Genomic DNA, 16,362 nt, shown 5'->3' with positions numbered 1-16,362 from the left:
CTCAATCTTGTTGTATAATATCTGTCCATAGGGACAATGCATCATTATGATCCTAGCCACGCACCGATTGGGACCACATCCGATCTCAGAAGACGCTTTACATTCACCGCCGCACTTCCCATCTTAATCCTTCTTCCTCTTCTTCTCGACTCCTTCGAACAACTGATCAATCTCATCCTTCTCCTTTCTCTTCCTCTTCTCTTCACCTTCACCTTCAGTTGCGCCACCGAAACGTTGGACAGGTTGTGCGGGCTGTTCTTTCTGATGCGCGAAATGATGTTTTACACCTACAATCCTCTCTCTCCATTCTTCAGGACGACGATCGAGTAATCCAACCTCGGCTCGTCGTATGAAGTATTTACCGTATTGTGATCCACCAAGTTCGGTCAAGTGGGGAATGAGAGATCGAGCGATCTTCTCCTATAAAATGAACGTAACATATCAGTACCTGGCTGTCTGCGAAGAAGCTCAGATATCGGGCTTGAGTAATCTCACCTTCATATACCCATCCGCCTTTTCCCAGATTGTGTCGACGACCCTACTACCCATCCTGTCTTCGACCAAGTTTCGGTACTTGCCCATGAACGCCATCATGACTTTTCGTCGATATTTAGGAGGAACGGACGGGTTCGTGAAGACGCTATCAAGGAAGTGGGAGGCGATGGGGTTCTTGGCATATTCGAGGTATGTTTCGATGGGCTGAGCAGTCAGACTGTGTTTGTATTTCAAAGCGTGATCAGCTACTACAACTCTCATTGGGTAAAGGCGACGCCGAGCCGATCCAAAATGGGGTAACGCACCTGTCGAGCACAATCGAGTTCACAGCGGTCATACCCATCATGCCCTGCAAGATCAGACAACCCTGCATATTTGGCGCAAGCTCTCCATCCGTCTTGGGCTTCGCCGTTCGTCGGTTCTGCCAAGCCGCAAGTCGGACAGCTGCTGCTGCGGCATCTTCGGCGGCTTTATCTATCGTCTCTGGAGGAACATCGTTTGACTCTTCTTTCTCCTCTTCAGGTGCGCCGGTGAGGATGGCTTGGTACATCTATATTCGTACCGATGATCAGCAATGTCGCAACTTGACGTGTGTGGATAAAAGCTTACAGGGTAGGTTTTCAGGTTCATCAGGCAAGGTACCAGAGAGGCCTTTTGGGCAACTGGGAGTTCGAGACAAGAATAGATGAGCTAGATGACAAGAACGGTCAGCATCAATTTTATACAACGTAAACGAATTTCAAAGCTCACATCAAGAACCGTCTTCTGACTGTCTACCAGCGACACCGATCGGTCCACCAATGCTTGGACCACACTTGTTCTTCCAGCCTCTGTGCACATAGTCAGCTTAGTCGTCATCGTACTCAGGCATGCCAACTGCACTTACTTATCAGACCCCTCCCACCGCTGACCGTTTTGATCTCACCAACAAGACCCTCAATCTGCTCCTTGTCCAATCTTGCTACTCCCTTGGCGACAACAAAATTGGCATAAGGATGTCCGGCCAGCTTTCCAAGCTTTTTCTCAAAGTATGTGGTCCATATTGCTTTGAAGATATGAGGCGGAGAGAGGAGGAGTAAAGATTCGAATAGTCGAGTACCGGTCTGAGAGGCAAGGAGAGAGAGGAGGTATGGTTGAGTCTCCAGGGGTGTCGAGGGGGAGTTTTCTGTGGCACTGATGTTAGTGGGGGCAGCTTTGACAAGAAGATGCAACAACATACGGAGTTGGGTAATCATCCCTTCGGTGAGGATATCAAAGAGAGAGCCTTGCTTCTCGGCCTCCCCCTCTTCCACCTCGAACTCCAACAGCAACTATACAGCAAGATCAGCTTGTGTGACACTCTATCGTTGATCATGCCAAGCTCACCTGAACGGTCGCACTTCCGACGGCATCAACACCCATAGCTTTCCATTCTCCCTCCGCGAGTCGTCCCATCAATTCCTTCCTGACCTTGCTTCGCAGCTCCGTCAACTCTGCAGGTACCTGTCTCTTCACCGCTTTACCCTTCCCTTTCCCTTTGCTCTCGTCATCTTCACCTTCTCCAAAGATACTCTTCCCCTTCACACCTTGGTTGTTTCTGTACTTTCCAGATCGTTTTGATCGAATCAAGTTGCCTCGTTCTGTTGATTCACCACCAAGAGTGGGCAAACCCCGATGAGGAGTGAGAACAAGCAGGAGAAGTCGGATAGGTGGGGAAGAGTGTGGAGACGATAGTAGTTGGGGCAACGAAGGAAGAAGGGTATCGATGATCGAGATAAAGAGTTCCGTCATAGTAGGAAGTTTGCCGACGGTCTCATCTTGCTTGGCTTGCTGAGGGGGCCAAACGTCTCGCGCCTAGGAAGACATACTAGTGAGCTCGCATTCCTCCGAAGAGGATAATAGATAAGCTCACCTCTCGATCCAGAGTATCCGCAGCAAGAGTCATCCAACTTTGAACCACATGACTTCCGAACCTATGTCGAATCACTTCATTCCACTTGTCGCCAAACGAATCACCGATGACTCTTCTTCCCCAGTCACTCAGCGAGGGCAACAATCGCTCGAGAATGATAGACGTTTCGGGATCGGTAGCAGCGGGGAGCTCGTGGCTTCTCAATTCAGAAAGAACGGAAGTGAGGAAGAGTTGACGATCTGCAAGGAGGACGGAGGCAACAAAGTCAGCCTCTTTCTAAGATGAGAGTGCACAGTGATGGTATCGAACTCACCTTCTCTCTCTTCGCCTGCTGAAGATACACCCTCCCAATCTTTGATCTGTTCCTCCACGCTTCTGAAATAAGCCTTGACATCGGGATCCAACACTCCAAACGGGAAGTCCGACTCGGTCCTTGGTCCTCTTGTCCAATCAGCTTGTCCATCTTCCTCTTGTTGTCCCTCCGCACCACCTTCCCCAACATTGGGAGTAGGTTCAGAGGAAGGTGCCGGTCTTCCGGCTAGGAGAGCTGCTCGAGAAGGGTGTATACCGGTAGGAATGTTGGACGAAGTCGAGGCGGATGGTCCAGCATTGAAATCGTTCTCCGACTGGGTGACGGTGTCTTGCACGGGCGCAGAAATGGGAGTAGCGACCTCTTCGTCGAGAGCATCAGCTTTGGGCTTTCTCCTTCCTCGTTTTCTGATCTGTTCTTTCGGCATGGCGATAGTTTTGTCCTTGAGACCTAGTATGAAGTTGAAGTAGAGATGGAGAAATGAGAAAAGAAAACAAAATAGAGTGAGGGCGTCTGAAATCTTTGTGGAGGTTTCAGAGTCACGTGACCGCACGTAACTCGTTGGCGGCGTAGAGCGTAGTGTTGGTCCTCGACCGCGTTGATGGGCATGTATCGCGACCTGACAACATCAACAAGGTCTGAGTCTACTCGTATTCGCCCAAGCACTGTATCAGTAACAGGACCAACGCGCGACGAAGGAGAGAAGCTCGCAATAGCTTGCTTTCAAGATGTCCGCGGACGCATTCCTGGGTACGTCCACTTGTTTCCCTTTCACGACCCAAGGTTCATTTCCTGTGAAGCTAACCACTACTCTCACAGACCACAAACCATTCTTATCAGATGCTTTTGACGTCCACGCATATGCCAATGCGATCTTGCAAGGGAAGGTGTATCGACCCGATGAGCCTGAGATTGAGGAAGGAAAGACTGGGGAGAAGGATAAAGGTGATAGGGATGTCGGATCGGAATTGGCAAGGCTGAATTACGGGATTGTGGGTTGTGTGCACTAGCTCATGATATGTGTCCCAAGCTGACGGTATACATAGGAGGATGTGACCAAGCAACTCCGACAAGAAGTGAGCTGTCCCCTCGCTCTCGGCCATAAAGTATCCAGCTGACAATCAAACCACTTTCATCGCCTAGATAACATCGTCTTATCCTCTGCTCCTCAACCATTTGACGACCTCTCTATCTCTCTCGTCCCATCTTTCTCCTATCAGATCATCACTAGCCTCACTCCATACCTCTATCGACAGACTGCATTCCAAAATCCACACACCGCATCAACACCTCTCCCTTCTTGTTCGACGCCTCCAAGTTCTCGGTTCAGCGACGGACTTGACCCGCCGAGCTAGTCGATTTGTACTGGTTGCGAGAAGGTTGGAAGGGCAAATGAGTAGGATGGCCAGTGCAGAGAAGGGTACTGGAGGAGAAGGAGAGAAAGAGAGGGAGTTGGCTAAAGCTGCTCTGAGCGTGGCAGAACTAGGTGAGTCTGTTGCTGGAAATCTGTGGGGTCAGGTCAGCTGATGAATCATTTGACATACGATAGACGCCCTGTTGAAACCACCAAAGAATGAAGAGGATGAACTAGATGGACAGGAACAGATCTCACTGACTGAACTCGACTTCGTCAAGGCGTATGCTCCAATCGTCGACAAAGCGCGAGATACCATCATACAGGAGATGGAAAGTATGGTAGTCAGCGGTTTAGCCGACCTGGTGAGTCGAGTCGGCTGTGTTTTGGAAGTAGCACTGATGAAGCGTTTGACGTTCTTGACAGAACCAAACGTTATTGTCATCATCATTGCAAACCGCTCACAATCTACGACTACTCCCGGACCTGGTCTCAAACCTTCTGGCTGACCTAAATGACGCTGTTGCAATACGGATTAGCAAAGCTTTTGACTCTTCAGCCATAGGCAAGGAAGTTGCAGCGAGAGGTGAATCAGCTCACGTGCTTCTGATTGCCATCAGAACGGACAAGCTGACATACTATCATTAGACGGATCAGCGTCACATAGCGCTATGAAATTTACAAGTCGAGGTAGACTGGCGACTGAACCGACAAATGCGACGAACCAGATCTGGGTGCAAGTGTTATGGTCGAGGTTGGAGAGGGTCGTAGAGGATATCGCCAATTGTTGTATTAAGGTTAGCTTTCCATTACTGCAGCAAGACGTCGAGTTCAGGGCTGACCACCGCTTGTTCTAGGTGTACACTCTGGAGAAAGTCCTGAAGGTGAAGCGCGACGCCGTGACACAAGTAGAATTCCTAGACGAGGTGATGAAGGTGAGCTTTTGAGTCCGCCTTCGTAGACGCGACATGAGTTGAGCTAAATTTCCCCCTCTCGCAGACGCTTGATGAGAAACCAAGTTTTACTTTCTGGACGACGCTGGCCAAGGCCTTCGAAGCACAAACGAGGGAAGCAGCGCGATGTAAGCTTGAATGGCATCCATGGTGAATGCAAGCTGATCATGTTCTGCCGAATAGCATCCGCTTGGCTGCAGCAGGCTCTGAGTACGGGGTACCCAAGACTACTAAGATTGTTCCACGACTTCTTCGCGAAGATTGCGGTGCATACCGATACGGTCTACACTCGAGAGCATCAAAGGTAATCTTTCAAGTCCTTTTGCCTTCACTCCCCAATAACGAATGCTTATCGTCTATGCTCTTAGTCCCGAGGCAGTGCTTGTGCTCCGATCTGTCTCCGTTTTCGAGACTCTTTATCTCTCTCGATCTACGTCACGGATGAGCGAGGCAGTGTCCAATGCACTGCAGCAATACCTTTCGGCCCGAGGCAACCCGCCAGGACCTAGCGAAGGTGTCAGCATAGCGAGAACCATGACCAACGAATTAGATTCAGCGAGATTTGATCCGCTGTTAGTGAGAACAGTCGCGAGAAACGCAAGTAAAGTGCTGGACGGATTTGTGCAAAAGATTGACGGAATGGTGAGTGACAAGCGTTCAATCCAGCTGTTTGATGGATGCTGATTATTGGTGAACACCTTCAGCTGGTGAAAGACTTCACTGCGACCAGCTTGATAGGTCCAAATGCTACTCCGGCGCAAATGGTAAACGCTCAGCTGGTCGGATGTTTGTATCACTGCTGGCTCAACTTGGTATACGTCAAGCAAGACTTCCTTGGCAAAGTCTGGGACACCATAAGCCCCAGCGTCGACGTAAGCATACGTCCCCTTGCGTCTGAAAGCTCTGCTGGTGGAAAGCTGACACCTTGATTTGACAGGCTCTCGAGGCTGTGTTCAAACGTCCGACTGACGCATTGGACGTCGTTCTCCGTCGCGAGTTTGCTTCCATTCTGAGCCGGATACACCGTGTGGACTTTGCCAAACCGATGGATCCTATGTCGATGGGCAGTGGAGGTGGAAGTCCATACATGCAGGATTTGATCGATAAACTCGGCTTCGTGAAGAGCGAGATACTGGGCAGAATGTCGTTGGGTGAAATGATGAAGGATTGGTGAGTTGTAATCTGGGCGCAGTATCGTTCGTTGCTACTGACGATTCTCGATTTCAGGGTCGTGAGTCTGAGCAAGTACATAATACGGACATTCCTCCTGCACGCTTCGATAGCTCGGCCGATGGGCGAAAGTGGTGCGTTGAAGTTAACAGGAGACATGACGGAGCTGGAGATGGGAGTCACGAACCTGTTAAATACTGGCAGACTACAGGGTGCGAGGGGAGGGATGAAGGTGGAGAAGATTGGGGATGAGTATCAGGCCTTACGGTCATTCAGGTGGGTCATGACAGCTGATTACTCATGTCATTCTGTGCACAAGCTGACGTCGACCTCTCTAGAACACTACTCTTCGCCGACGTCGAAACACTTGATAATCCCGTTCAAACTGTCCATATCCCTCCACTCATCGTCCTACATCACATCATCGTCTTATCGCCCCTCCGACTACCGCACGAAGTGCACGGCTGGACAGAGCAAGAATATATTCTGTGGATAGGGAAACACGAAGATGAGGAAGAACAACTCAGCTTGTTGGAGAAGGCAGTAGATGATCAGGTTTCCTCGACTGCTGCGGATGGTGGCGAAGATGGGGAAGGAGGAGAAGGGATGTATGTGAGATTGGTGAGGGAGATTTTGATACATGCTAGACATGATGAGGGCACTCCAGGTGCGGGGTGATGCATTGTACTGTCCTCATGGCAACACCAGACCAATGTGCTTTCTTGCGCTGCTGCTCATGGGAATTAAAAGAAAGACGAGGGGAAGATATCGTGACGTCGAGACTTTTCTTCGAGCGCTTCGATTCTGAATTCGTGTTTGGTCCATAGGTGGATGGGATGTGCAACCCATATCTCATTAAGTGTTATCGCACCTTCGCCTCTAAAGCTGCACCACTGCAAAATCTCTCCCCACGTTCTGAGACTGCATAATTGTCTCCGAACCAATGTCCCGCCAGAACGAAGCGAGCTCGTCCACCTCTTCGCAGTGCTCGCGAACATCATCCATTCCAAAGAAAACGAACCCCGAATTCACCGTCTCCCACTTACCGGACGAAGGGTATGAGCTCTACGATCAAGACGAGGATGATCATCACGTGTACGAATCAGAAACAGGAGAGGACGACGATCTTACCTCTCCAATCATAATACCCCACGCATCATCTTTCTCATCTCCGTCAACGTTACGAAAACGAAGACGAAAACACGAACCTCGTGGGATCGGCGGAGATCTAGTAGGGAGTATGAAAAGGCCTATGATGGATATGAAGCGCGGAAAAAGAGGGAATGGGAGACTGAAACTGCTCTGTAAGTGTGACCACCAGCACCTGCTGTACGATGAAAGCTTGAGCTGATTGTCTACATGACCCAAACGCTGTGTAGTGGGTATTGCAGGAACGCTGTTCTTGCTCCTCACGGCGGTGTGGCTATACCGACTGAACGCACGAGCTCAATCAGTAGGCGGATGGCGGAATGCGCTATCTCGATTCACCTGACAAATGACCTATACCTCCGAGATGCAGGTACGGTCCGTGTAACGTGTGTAGCACCTTGATGAACCCGTCTTGACACGTCAGTCACTGCGTACATCGTATATCGGACTCATCATGCCTAACAGCCTCTACACATCGCTCGTCTCACAATAGATCGCTAAATTACGTCGAAGGTATCGAGTACGGCTGGCCCCGTATCCTGTCACGAGGTACGACTGGAACGAACTGGGAATTCATCCGTACAGCCTGGACACCATCTCTCGTGGTAATTGACTTCGTCTTGAGTGTGGGACTGGCCCCGAAACCGGACATGGTTCTCTGGGTTCTGGTATATTGTCCCATTGCCGTATGGGTAAAGGGTTGCGTACTTCGGAGGGGCATCCACGCCCGTACTAGTACTGGTACCATCTGTTGCCGATTGCGAGCTACTGGATGCATTCGTCACATATGGAGGTGCTGGGGTACCGACGGACCCAGCTGGATCGCCGCTTTGTGACTACGGTCAAGGGGTTGTCAGCCAGCAACAAACATTGAGCATCGTCATGAAGAGCTCGCCGTCTGATCCCGCTTGACAGTGGCGACAACGAGTACAGGGGAATATGCGAACGGCGACAAAGGTCGTGGGCTGAGTCGGTCGTTTTGGTAACTGTGACTTACGTAGTTGTACTGTGGGTACGACACCGCTTCGCTTGCTGTCGCGAAATCTGACGGGCCGCGCAGCGATGCTGAAACCCCACTAACAGATTGAGAGGCTGAAGTCGAGTAATCTCCTTGAGCAATAGAGGCACTGACGGGGTCAAAGTGAGTGAGGCTGTCACCTTGAGAAGAAGAGCGATTCCGTGCTCGTACAGCATTGGCTCTGCGCATGCCCTGGAGTACGTGTATCAGCCACCGGAACAGTCTACTGTACTATCTATCATAAACACTTGTACCATGTGTCACTCACCCTAGATGAGCTGTTGCCTTGGTTGTTGCTCGACATGATGGTCAAGTGGATGTTTCTAGGTCGAAGTGGAGTTTCCGGGGAGTCAACTTTGTGTGATTGGGAATAGAAGGTGATTGTTGGAGATGAGAGAAACAGCTGAAGACGTCCCAAGACTGACCCTTCTTATACGTTTCAGCGACCTCCTGGTGGCAAAATTGGAAGCCGCTCAAGGAGCAGACGTGGAGACATCCTTTCAAGTCAGGTCAAATGAAAGGTTCATTATCGACCTTTCACCCTTGCCCCTCGTCACTGTCAGTGCTGACGTGACTGAGCTGGCTTGATGACCTGATCAAGAGATCCATAGATCCGTTTCCAATCCCGAACTGGATTCACAGCGAAGTGTCGCATACTCACGCCGAAGTGCTCTTAGTGGTCTTGACAGAGTTATATACACAGTAAATGCGGAAATGGCCGTCTTCCCTCCTTTTGGGTTCTCGCTAGCCTGTTTCATCCGAGATGCTGTACGAGTGTTGTATTCTGGGCAGCATGTCGTCCAAGGAGCCCTGAAATTGTGCAGCACCACTACATCTCTCGTTTCACCCCCATCAAAAGAGCCACCTGATACATCGGATTTTATCAACCAATCACCCTAGCAGGACCGACACTTTCAACCGTGACTTACGGTGGACAAGACAGGAAAGGACAGTTCAACAGCCCCCCCTGCATGTTCGCTGGTGCAAATCGCATTGGTCCCGACTCGGATAAGCAGTGCGGGAGTATCGTTCCATGAAAGTTCTATGACCCCTGTGCATCTGCTCGTGCATGGTGCGAAAAGGAACTCTCGGACCATATCTGCCGAACTGCTGCATGTGCGGAGAGTACGGTCGAGGCACGCTGTTCGGCTGGCTGTAGTGATCAACGGAGTCACCGTGTTGGGACTACGGTGTCATGAAGGGCAAATGAACGAACAATCAATTAGATGCACACAGAGTTGAGGACAGAAAAGATTGGATAACATACGTGAAGGGCGTACGGGACTTGTTGGCCATACCCAGCTATGGGCGGTGCTGGTGGAGGTCTCTCATACCCATTAAACCCTCCGTCCTAAGTTTTTAGGCAGACACTGTCAGTCTATTATGCAAGACTTCCATGCAGCGGATGAAACACCCAAACTCACGTGATGGTCCGGGTTAGGTGTCTGCAAGTGTGCTGGGGCCTGGCTATGAGGGGTACCCGTATGACGAGTGCTGCTGGTAGGGCGAGTTGTATTGGGGGTAGGGCTGCGGATATTGTGGCACGGTCCCTGAACGGTAATCTGGGTAGTCAGACCGCATTCGATTGTGAGACTGTGCAGGCATGGCACGTCTCTCCGCATTGAAGGACGAGGCAGATTGACCAACTCGGACAGCATTCCCCTGCGGACCGTGGTCGAAAGTATCGTAATTCGAGTAGTCATAGGGGTCATCAGTCATGTCGGGTAGCTGGGGATACTCAATGGGAGTTTGGTGCGAAAGGGCATTGGCGTGACTCGATTGCGAGGCATTGCAAGAATGTGCAGAGATGACATGTTCCTCCACATTGAAGGAGGAGCCAGATTCTCGCCCCTGTCCAGCGTTCTCTGGCCCGCCGTTATGGTCCTCCAACCACTGCTCATCGTTGTCATAGTAGGGGTCGTCGGGATCGATGGGCAGCTGAGGATACTCTACGCGAGACCCTTGGGAAGGGGACTTGGCAATGAAGCCATGTATGCCTTCCGGGGACGCAGAGTCGGTAGTCTTCTGTGACTATCGAGTGATATTGGCGCAAAGAAACGAACCCATCAGCTCAAGGTTCATTGTCACACCGAAGCAAGAGCAGTGGCGGCGTCTGAATGTGGGGTGGCGGTGTGGCGGTAATCTTACTTGGATACACCAACTCACCTGTCCTTTCGAATGCACTGCTGCTGGGTCCGTTACGGAAAGGCCCTGTAGCTTCAGGATCAATGAGTCGGCGTCCAACTGGCTTTGTGTTCTCAAATGATCCTGGCAGTAGGACGTTAGAATCAGTATAACACGATCTGAGTGTGTGACACAGCTACGCACTTGATCGGGGTTGAGGGTGTTGTGCCCTTCAGCGTTCATGGACATGGTGGCTGTCTTTGTGTCTGTGTGAAACTGTGTGCGAGGATCGGTAGTGTTGTTCTTGGTGCTGTGGTGGTGGTTCTAACTCGAAAGGGTATGTTATTGGATAATGTACTTAGTTTCTTCGTAGCGTTACCCCGATTGCCGAAGACCTGTTCACGATGCCACCCTTATACCGTGAAACTAAATAGGGAGACACACCTTTCACAGAAGAGGGATGATCAGTACATTGGATCCACAACCCTTTTCCCTTGAAGCATCAATTTTTTGGTACTTTGTCTCCTGCCAACAACAGTGATGGTGGCCCCTGACCTGAAACATACTGGGTAGTACAGTAGGCCTTTCACGCAGTGGATCTGAAAACTGGACGACATGGCTTGTCCAAGTGAATATGACGGCGCCTCACAGATTGATGTGCTGGTTCAAGAGACCTGACCTTGCACTTCCGTATAGGGCTACCAAGGAACGGTGTACTATGCACATTAGATGTAATGACTATCAACAATGTGGAAAGGAGACGAAGAAGCCGGCCAAAACTATCAAGGAGAAGGGCACCAAGGTTGTGTCCAATCTAACAAAGCAATTGACAGTACGGGCCGGTTGGGGAAGTGGGGCTAGCTCCCGTGGCGTCTGAACGACTTGTAATTCCCCCAGTGTCCATGAGCGGATGTGCCTCAGCAATGTATTGTTGAGTGTGGGTACTCAATCCACCTCCAACGCTGCCGACCAGGGATGTGCCGACATGACTGTAAGTCTTGGCCGGTAGCTCCACTGGATCGGGGCGGCTGCCTTGCAACTCGTATGCGTTCATTCCTTCCAGCTCGCGCGGGTTTTCAGAGACGAGTGGGGCATAGCGCGTTTGTGGAGTTTGGGATGGTCGCCACAATGAATTTGGTTTCTACGAGTGAAGTCACATAAGATGTCACCAAGAATAAAGGTACAATGAGAGCGGTTCCAGTGATTCTACCACCCTGTTTACCCCTGCATACCGCAAAATGCTGTGTTTTGCAAAAGTTAACTTACCTGAGAAGAACTTGGAACAGACGAAGAGGTGTTGCTGTTTTCCTCCGCCTTTCGCCTGTTCGCATCAACCAGCTGCTGGGTACTGAACTTTTGTTATGTAGTAGCGCGACATTAGCTTCAGATACTCTGCAAAGTAACAATCATTCGCCCTTCGCCAGAAGGTACCCAAACTCACTCCATACTTGAAGCTTTCTTTGCTGTCCACCATGATGTCGGTCTGTCCGTGTACGTGGGTCTGTGTCGTGGTTGAGATGTGTTCAAGTGTAGCTGATGGTCGATGTGGCAATGATGAATGATTGTTTTATTGGGAATCTCAAGTAGCAACACCGATCATGTACCCTTATATGCCCACTACGAGCCGCCTGGGTGAAGAGTCCGACATAACCTTTGACTCTCCTCGGAAACAAAGGTTTTGAAGAACCTGTCTTGGCTTATGACGCTGTATTTGTTTCACTACTACTGATGGTTTCGGCCAATTGTATCACTTGGTCTTTGTCTCATCCCTTTGAGGACGGATTCCCTTTTGTACAAGACAATCATTCAAGGGATGTTACAATACAGTACCTCCTCGCTCGAGTCATGGAGCCACAGCCGCCAAAATTGGTTCAGTCCGTGTGTTGTAAGCTAACACGCACCAAGTCTTTGGATGGATGTTACAAGCCACTGGCTAAACCTCCGTCTTTGCATCTCACGATCACTACAGTATTCAGCTACAGAACGGAAAAATTGAGGGAGCCTCAAGCTATCCCATGATGGCTATCCTCAATAGTCGGATGTAGGGTAAGTGTGCTTGTCGGATATCTCAGAGTCACGCGTGGTGTTGGCTGCAATCTCAGAATCCGTGCTGGCCTTTGGGATCTCCGAAGAGGATGTGACTGTCGAGGACAATTCAGACGCCTGGCTGCTGCCACTCTGTAGCTCCCTTCTTGGCGAGGATGAGGAACCTGACTCTGAGCCGGTCTGGGGCGCCTATTTGGACGATCATCAGGTCAGCCACAATAAGCTGAAGGGCTGCATTCATGTAGGCCAACACGACCAAGGTTGGGGCATGTAAAGAAAGTGTACTTACTGTCGAGACACTCTCGTTGTTGTGGAACTCCTCATTGGACGACATGATGATGTGTGTGTGTGTGGCTGTGTGCAAAGAGTATGGGTCTGGGAATGTGTATATTCTTGATGTGTGCAGTATAAGTTGGATAAAGAGACTTTTTTGCCACCCTCCGCGCCCTTGTGCCCCTTCTTTGCCTTGCAAGCTAGACATATACTATTACAGACCTGACACAATCAAAGGTAGCACAGCCAACGTCATTTGACATCATTGCCGCCGACTCGACCATTCTGATATGTGACACGCTGAAAATATTGTTTTCGTCTCTGTCCCTTTCATAGAACCCGGAAAGGTGGAGCACCCTTCTCCGGCAAGATCCTCCTATGGGGACAAACATTGTTCCCTTTTACGGCGTAATGGTATCTACTGACCTTCGACGACAGTGCTTCGTTGGATGGACGCGGCTGCCCCTGCTATGCGTAATAGTCTCCACCCGGAATGACATCGGTTGAGCGTTGAGTTTCCTTGTGCAAGCAGCGCCTACCAGGACCGTTGTATCGCAACCCGTAGTAAGGCAGCTTGTAGAACCTCACACAACACTACGAATATCGTGTTCTGCATCTCGAAGCCACTATCAACAATGAGGGGATAAAAAACACTCGTTGCCACAACAGTCCACTATCAACATATGGGAAAGACATAAGGGTAGTCACGTAGGTGGGAATCGGACTTCTACGGTGGCCCCAGGAACTCTACCAATCAAGGCCGGCAGCAATTGGGACTGGTACTGTCTGCGCCGCTCTGCTGCCCATACTGAGGGGTGTTGTTTTGTGAAGTAGTGCTCATCCGCCCTTGCAGCTCATAGTAGCCCCATTTCTGTTCGATGGATGGACCAGGGGTCGGAGCGTAACCCAGATCCAAAGATGACTTCGCTACGCCATGTTGTAGATTCATTGCGACAGAAGCCGGCCGCTGGAGTTCTGCAGATTCGCGAACAGTGTCGAGTGGGCGCGAAGCGGACGACAAACCTGTTCCAGAGAACGAAGAGTTCACAAAGCCACCGTTTGCCTGGGATCGAGGACGAAGATTGGTATGGTGTGATCAGCTTGATCGGTGTAACCTGGTAGCCAGGGGAGTGGAGGCATTATGTCCGCCCAAACTCACCGGACTGTATCCTCCATACATCGAGGAACGAGAAGGGGCACGTCCGCTACTCGTAGAGCCCCTCTCACTCTGGTCGTTGAGATAATAAAGCAGTAAGCAGAAATCGATGCAATGTCAGCCTATCGTTGCTGCGAAGCACTGCTCGAGAGTCACTGACCTGGCCCGTGTGAGTGTTCTGCGAGTTTGATTGCATGGCGATTGTATGGCTATCTGGTCTGGATGCAGATGAGTAAATGTGAACGAGTGAGTGTGGAAGGGTGAATATAAATTGCTAAGTAACGAATAGATGGATTGATGTGATAGAGTAACTTAGCTCTCGACTTGGGATGATTTTGCCACTTTATATACCTGGGAGCTAACCTCTAGATAGCCACGGGAATGTAGTAAACTTGACATGCCACGCCTTAGCCTGCACAGGTCTGCTGTGATCGTCAGGTGCAGTACAATACAACCATGACCAACCATTATGCTTTATCTGTTTCAAATTCGATCGCATTCTTAGGAGGAGCATGGTCCTGACATCGATACCTTTGACACGAAGCTGTTTCCCTTTGACGACATCATACTGAGCAGTGAAATGGAACCATGAGCAACCTTTATTTCACACTCGTTTCAACAGTCACAGGGATAGTAAAATCTCTTATACATCGATAATCCCTTCAGTGATTGGCTCCTTCTGACCGCTCATGTTTCGTAACTCGTCGCAAGCTGTGACACGTTAACATTGCTCGTTTCTTTTGACAGAAGTGCAAAGGCGAAACTATCTCGCTGGGACATTAACATCTCGGGCATACAGTACCTCTCAGGAGCTTTTGATGTATCATGCCAACGCTCCCAGCGATAGGAAGGATTGCCAATGCGTGAAATCTCGACTTGGCAGGTCTCACAACCATTAGAGTAAGTCAAGAATGTTATGAGATACAAAAATGGTTATTGCAAGAGGGTATCAGATATCCCAACGACACTGACTCAGACCTGCATTATGCACCGTTAAAGCACCTCGACCTCCCAGTGTTCACTCCTGATGAGTGGTCCACTTTGGCCGGGTAGCGACAATCAACCTGAACCACGAGTAGATTACAATCTAAACCTTCCTTTCATATAGACCGTTTCAAAGTAGCTTGCAACACTAAGCACAAAGGTAATGACATCGCTATCTACAGCTGGGCTTACTATCAACAATAGGGAGGGGGGAAGGAAAAACGGTAGAAAATCTGAAAGTCAGTCAGGCATCACGCTCCACACCTCCAATTGCAACAGCTCGACCTGTTGGAGTCCACGGTACTCTGCGGCCGATCCATGGGCTTGATGTACTGAGGCTCACTATATGTCGCCGGACGACGTGAACCTTGCCCACTCATGGGGGTACCGCGGGTGGGAACTTGAACGCCCTATTATCCAGATTCCCGTCCGTACTGGTTATTAGTTTCCTTTCTTAGAGGTACGCCAGGGTACTTCTGAACTCACCAAAGGATAGTCTCCTTCTGCCTCGAAGAAGGTATGCTCTAGGGACGTTGCGCCTGATCCGTATACCATCGGAGTGTGGGACGCGTACGTGTCCATAGGTGGTGCCATTGTGGGCGGCGCGGTTCGGACGTAGGGCTGCTGCACTGAGCGAGCTCTGGCGTGACCATGGACGCTTGGCGGGACGGTTGGTGTGCAGAGCACTTTGTCGGATCCACCCTCGTAAACATTGTGAGATCCCATTCCCCACATGCCCGGAGCACTTTCCAGCTCTGCGATAGGGGGTTCGCTTCCATATAGCTCTCCCATGTTCGAAGTCCGCGATCCACTTCGGGATTGATGGTAAGCAGGTCCTGCGGAAGAGTCGTCACAGAGCTCTGGGACATGCTCCATACCAGAAGAAGTTTGTAACGGATCCCAGCCACCACCGCTTCCTTCCAGTTCCATTCGAGGAGAAGGTTCGCTCCCAGCGGCTTGATAGATCTCGTTGTTTGGTAGCTGGCCCCGAACCGATCGGTCATCGAGCTCCGAGACAAGCTCTAAACCCGAGTGATCGGTTCGATCACTCCGCCTTTTGTGAGAGCGGTGTTCGGATCCCTGATTAATGTGAAACCCAGCACGATAGTTAGCTAAATGACCCCGATCATCGAAAGATGCGAACTCACGTGGTGGCTTGAGCGATTTCGACCACTGTGAGAGTGGGAACTGGATGGGGGGTGATTGGGCCGTGAGCGAGACGATGCCACGGGAGTGATCGCGACCCTGAGTTGTCCAGCTGGCCACGGAACGGTGAACTGCCGATGGGAAGATTGACTGCCGTGTCAGTGCTCGACCATGTTGGTCGACAGCCAAGTACCATATGACTTACACTTTCTTCAAAGTAGTAAGTATCTCTGTAAATGTGCCCCTCCATGATTGCTGTATGTCTGTCTGAAAGTGGATAGGGTGCGTGGTGA

At 50.4% G+C, this 16,362-nt stretch overlaps 8 protein-coding genes across 8 annotated transcripts; 2 read left to right on the top strand and 6 right to left on the bottom strand.

Annotated features, from left to right (window-relative positions):
* Positions 1-123: 123 nt before the first annotated feature.
* CI109_102271 (uncharacterized protein) lies at positions 124-3,123 on the bottom strand (the record flags this gene model as incomplete). The annotated part of the gene is made up of 10 exons (XM_032004735.1): positions 124-420; positions 496-712; positions 801-1,045; positions 1,105-1,185; positions 1,246-1,325; positions 1,382-1,660; positions 1,715-1,805; positions 1,861-2,328; positions 2,387-2,625; positions 2,700-3,123. The coding sequence occupies 10 exons, from the start codon at positions 3,121-3,123 to the stop codon at positions 124-126; spliced, it is 2,421 nt and encodes an 806-aa protein (XP_031860850.1).
* Positions 3,124-3,424: 301 nt separating this feature from the next.
* On the top strand, positions 3,425-6,851 carry CI109_102270 (uncharacterized protein; the record flags this gene model as incomplete). The annotated part of the gene is made up of 15 exons (XM_032004736.1): positions 3,425-3,446; positions 3,516-3,688; positions 3,743-3,772; positions 3,840-4,182; positions 4,246-4,415; positions 4,477-4,636; positions 4,699-4,847; positions 4,908-4,985; positions 5,050-5,131; positions 5,187-5,307; positions 5,372-5,645; positions 5,708-5,875; positions 5,941-6,173; positions 6,231-6,449; positions 6,512-6,851. The coding sequence occupies 15 exons, from the start codon at positions 3,425-3,427 to the stop codon at positions 6,849-6,851; spliced, it is 2,562 nt and encodes an 853-aa protein (XP_031860851.1).
* Positions 6,852-7,116: 265 nt separating this feature from the next.
* CI109_102269 (uncharacterized protein) lies at positions 7,117-7,665 on the top strand (the record flags this gene model as incomplete). Its single annotated transcript, XM_032004737.1, has 2 exons — positions 7,117-7,477; positions 7,553-7,665. 2 exons carry the CDS (start codon positions 7,117-7,119, stop codon positions 7,663-7,665), a joined length of 474 nt encoding a protein of 157 aa, XP_031860852.1.
* Positions 7,666-7,824: 159 nt separating this feature from the next.
* On the bottom strand, positions 7,825-8,644 carry CI109_102268 (uncharacterized protein; the record flags this gene model as incomplete). The annotated part of the gene is made up of 4 exons (XM_065967123.1): positions 7,825-7,954; positions 8,031-8,158; positions 8,320-8,532; positions 8,609-8,644. The coding sequence occupies 4 exons, from the start codon at positions 8,642-8,644 to the stop codon at positions 7,825-7,827; spliced, it is 507 nt and encodes a 168-aa protein (XP_065823195.1).
* A 1,163-nt stretch (positions 8,645-9,807) lies between these two features.
* CI109_102267 (uncharacterized protein) lies at positions 9,808-11,081 on the bottom strand (the record flags this gene model as incomplete). The annotated part of the gene is made up of 4 exons (XM_032004739.2): positions 9,808-10,371; positions 10,507-10,608; positions 10,669-10,788; positions 11,031-11,081. 4 exons carry the CDS (start codon positions 11,079-11,081, stop codon positions 9,808-9,810), a joined length of 837 nt encoding a protein of 278 aa, XP_031860854.2.
* Positions 11,082-11,278: 197 nt separating this feature from the next.
* CI109_102266 (uncharacterized protein) lies at positions 11,279-12,112 on the bottom strand (the record flags this gene model as incomplete). Its single annotated transcript, XM_032004740.2, has 4 exons — positions 11,279-11,605; positions 11,731-11,817; positions 11,906-11,965; positions 12,083-12,112. The coding sequence occupies 4 exons, from the start codon at positions 12,110-12,112 to the stop codon at positions 11,279-11,281; spliced, it is 504 nt and encodes a 167-aa protein (XP_031860855.2).
* Positions 12,113-12,492: 380 nt separating this feature from the next.
* CI109_102265 (uncharacterized protein) lies at positions 12,493-12,991 on the bottom strand (the record flags this gene model as incomplete). The annotated part of the gene is made up of 2 exons (XM_032004741.2): positions 12,493-12,699; positions 12,800-12,991. 2 exons carry the CDS (start codon positions 12,989-12,991, stop codon positions 12,493-12,495), a joined length of 399 nt encoding a protein of 132 aa, XP_031860856.2.
* Positions 12,992-15,364: 2,373 nt separating this feature from the next.
* Positions 15,365-16,319, bottom strand: CI109_102264 (uncharacterized protein; the record flags this gene model as incomplete). Its single annotated transcript, XM_032004742.2, has 3 exons — positions 15,365-16,003; positions 16,072-16,200; positions 16,275-16,319. The coding sequence occupies 3 exons, from the start codon at positions 16,317-16,319 to the stop codon at positions 15,365-15,367; spliced, it is 813 nt and encodes a 270-aa protein (XP_031860857.2).
* Between the last annotated feature and the right edge of the window lie 43 nt (positions 16,320-16,362).

Source organism: Kwoniella shandongensis, chromosome 4 (genome assembly GCF_008629635.2).
Source record: "Kwoniella shandongensis chromosome 4, complete sequence".
Classification (NCBI taxonomy): domain Eukaryota; kingdom Fungi; phylum Basidiomycota; class Tremellomycetes; order Tremellales; family Cryptococcaceae; genus Kwoniella; species Kwoniella shandongensis.
The sequence above is the reverse complement of the archived record's forward strand: the minus strand, read 5'-3'. Positions and strand labels throughout refer to the sequence as shown.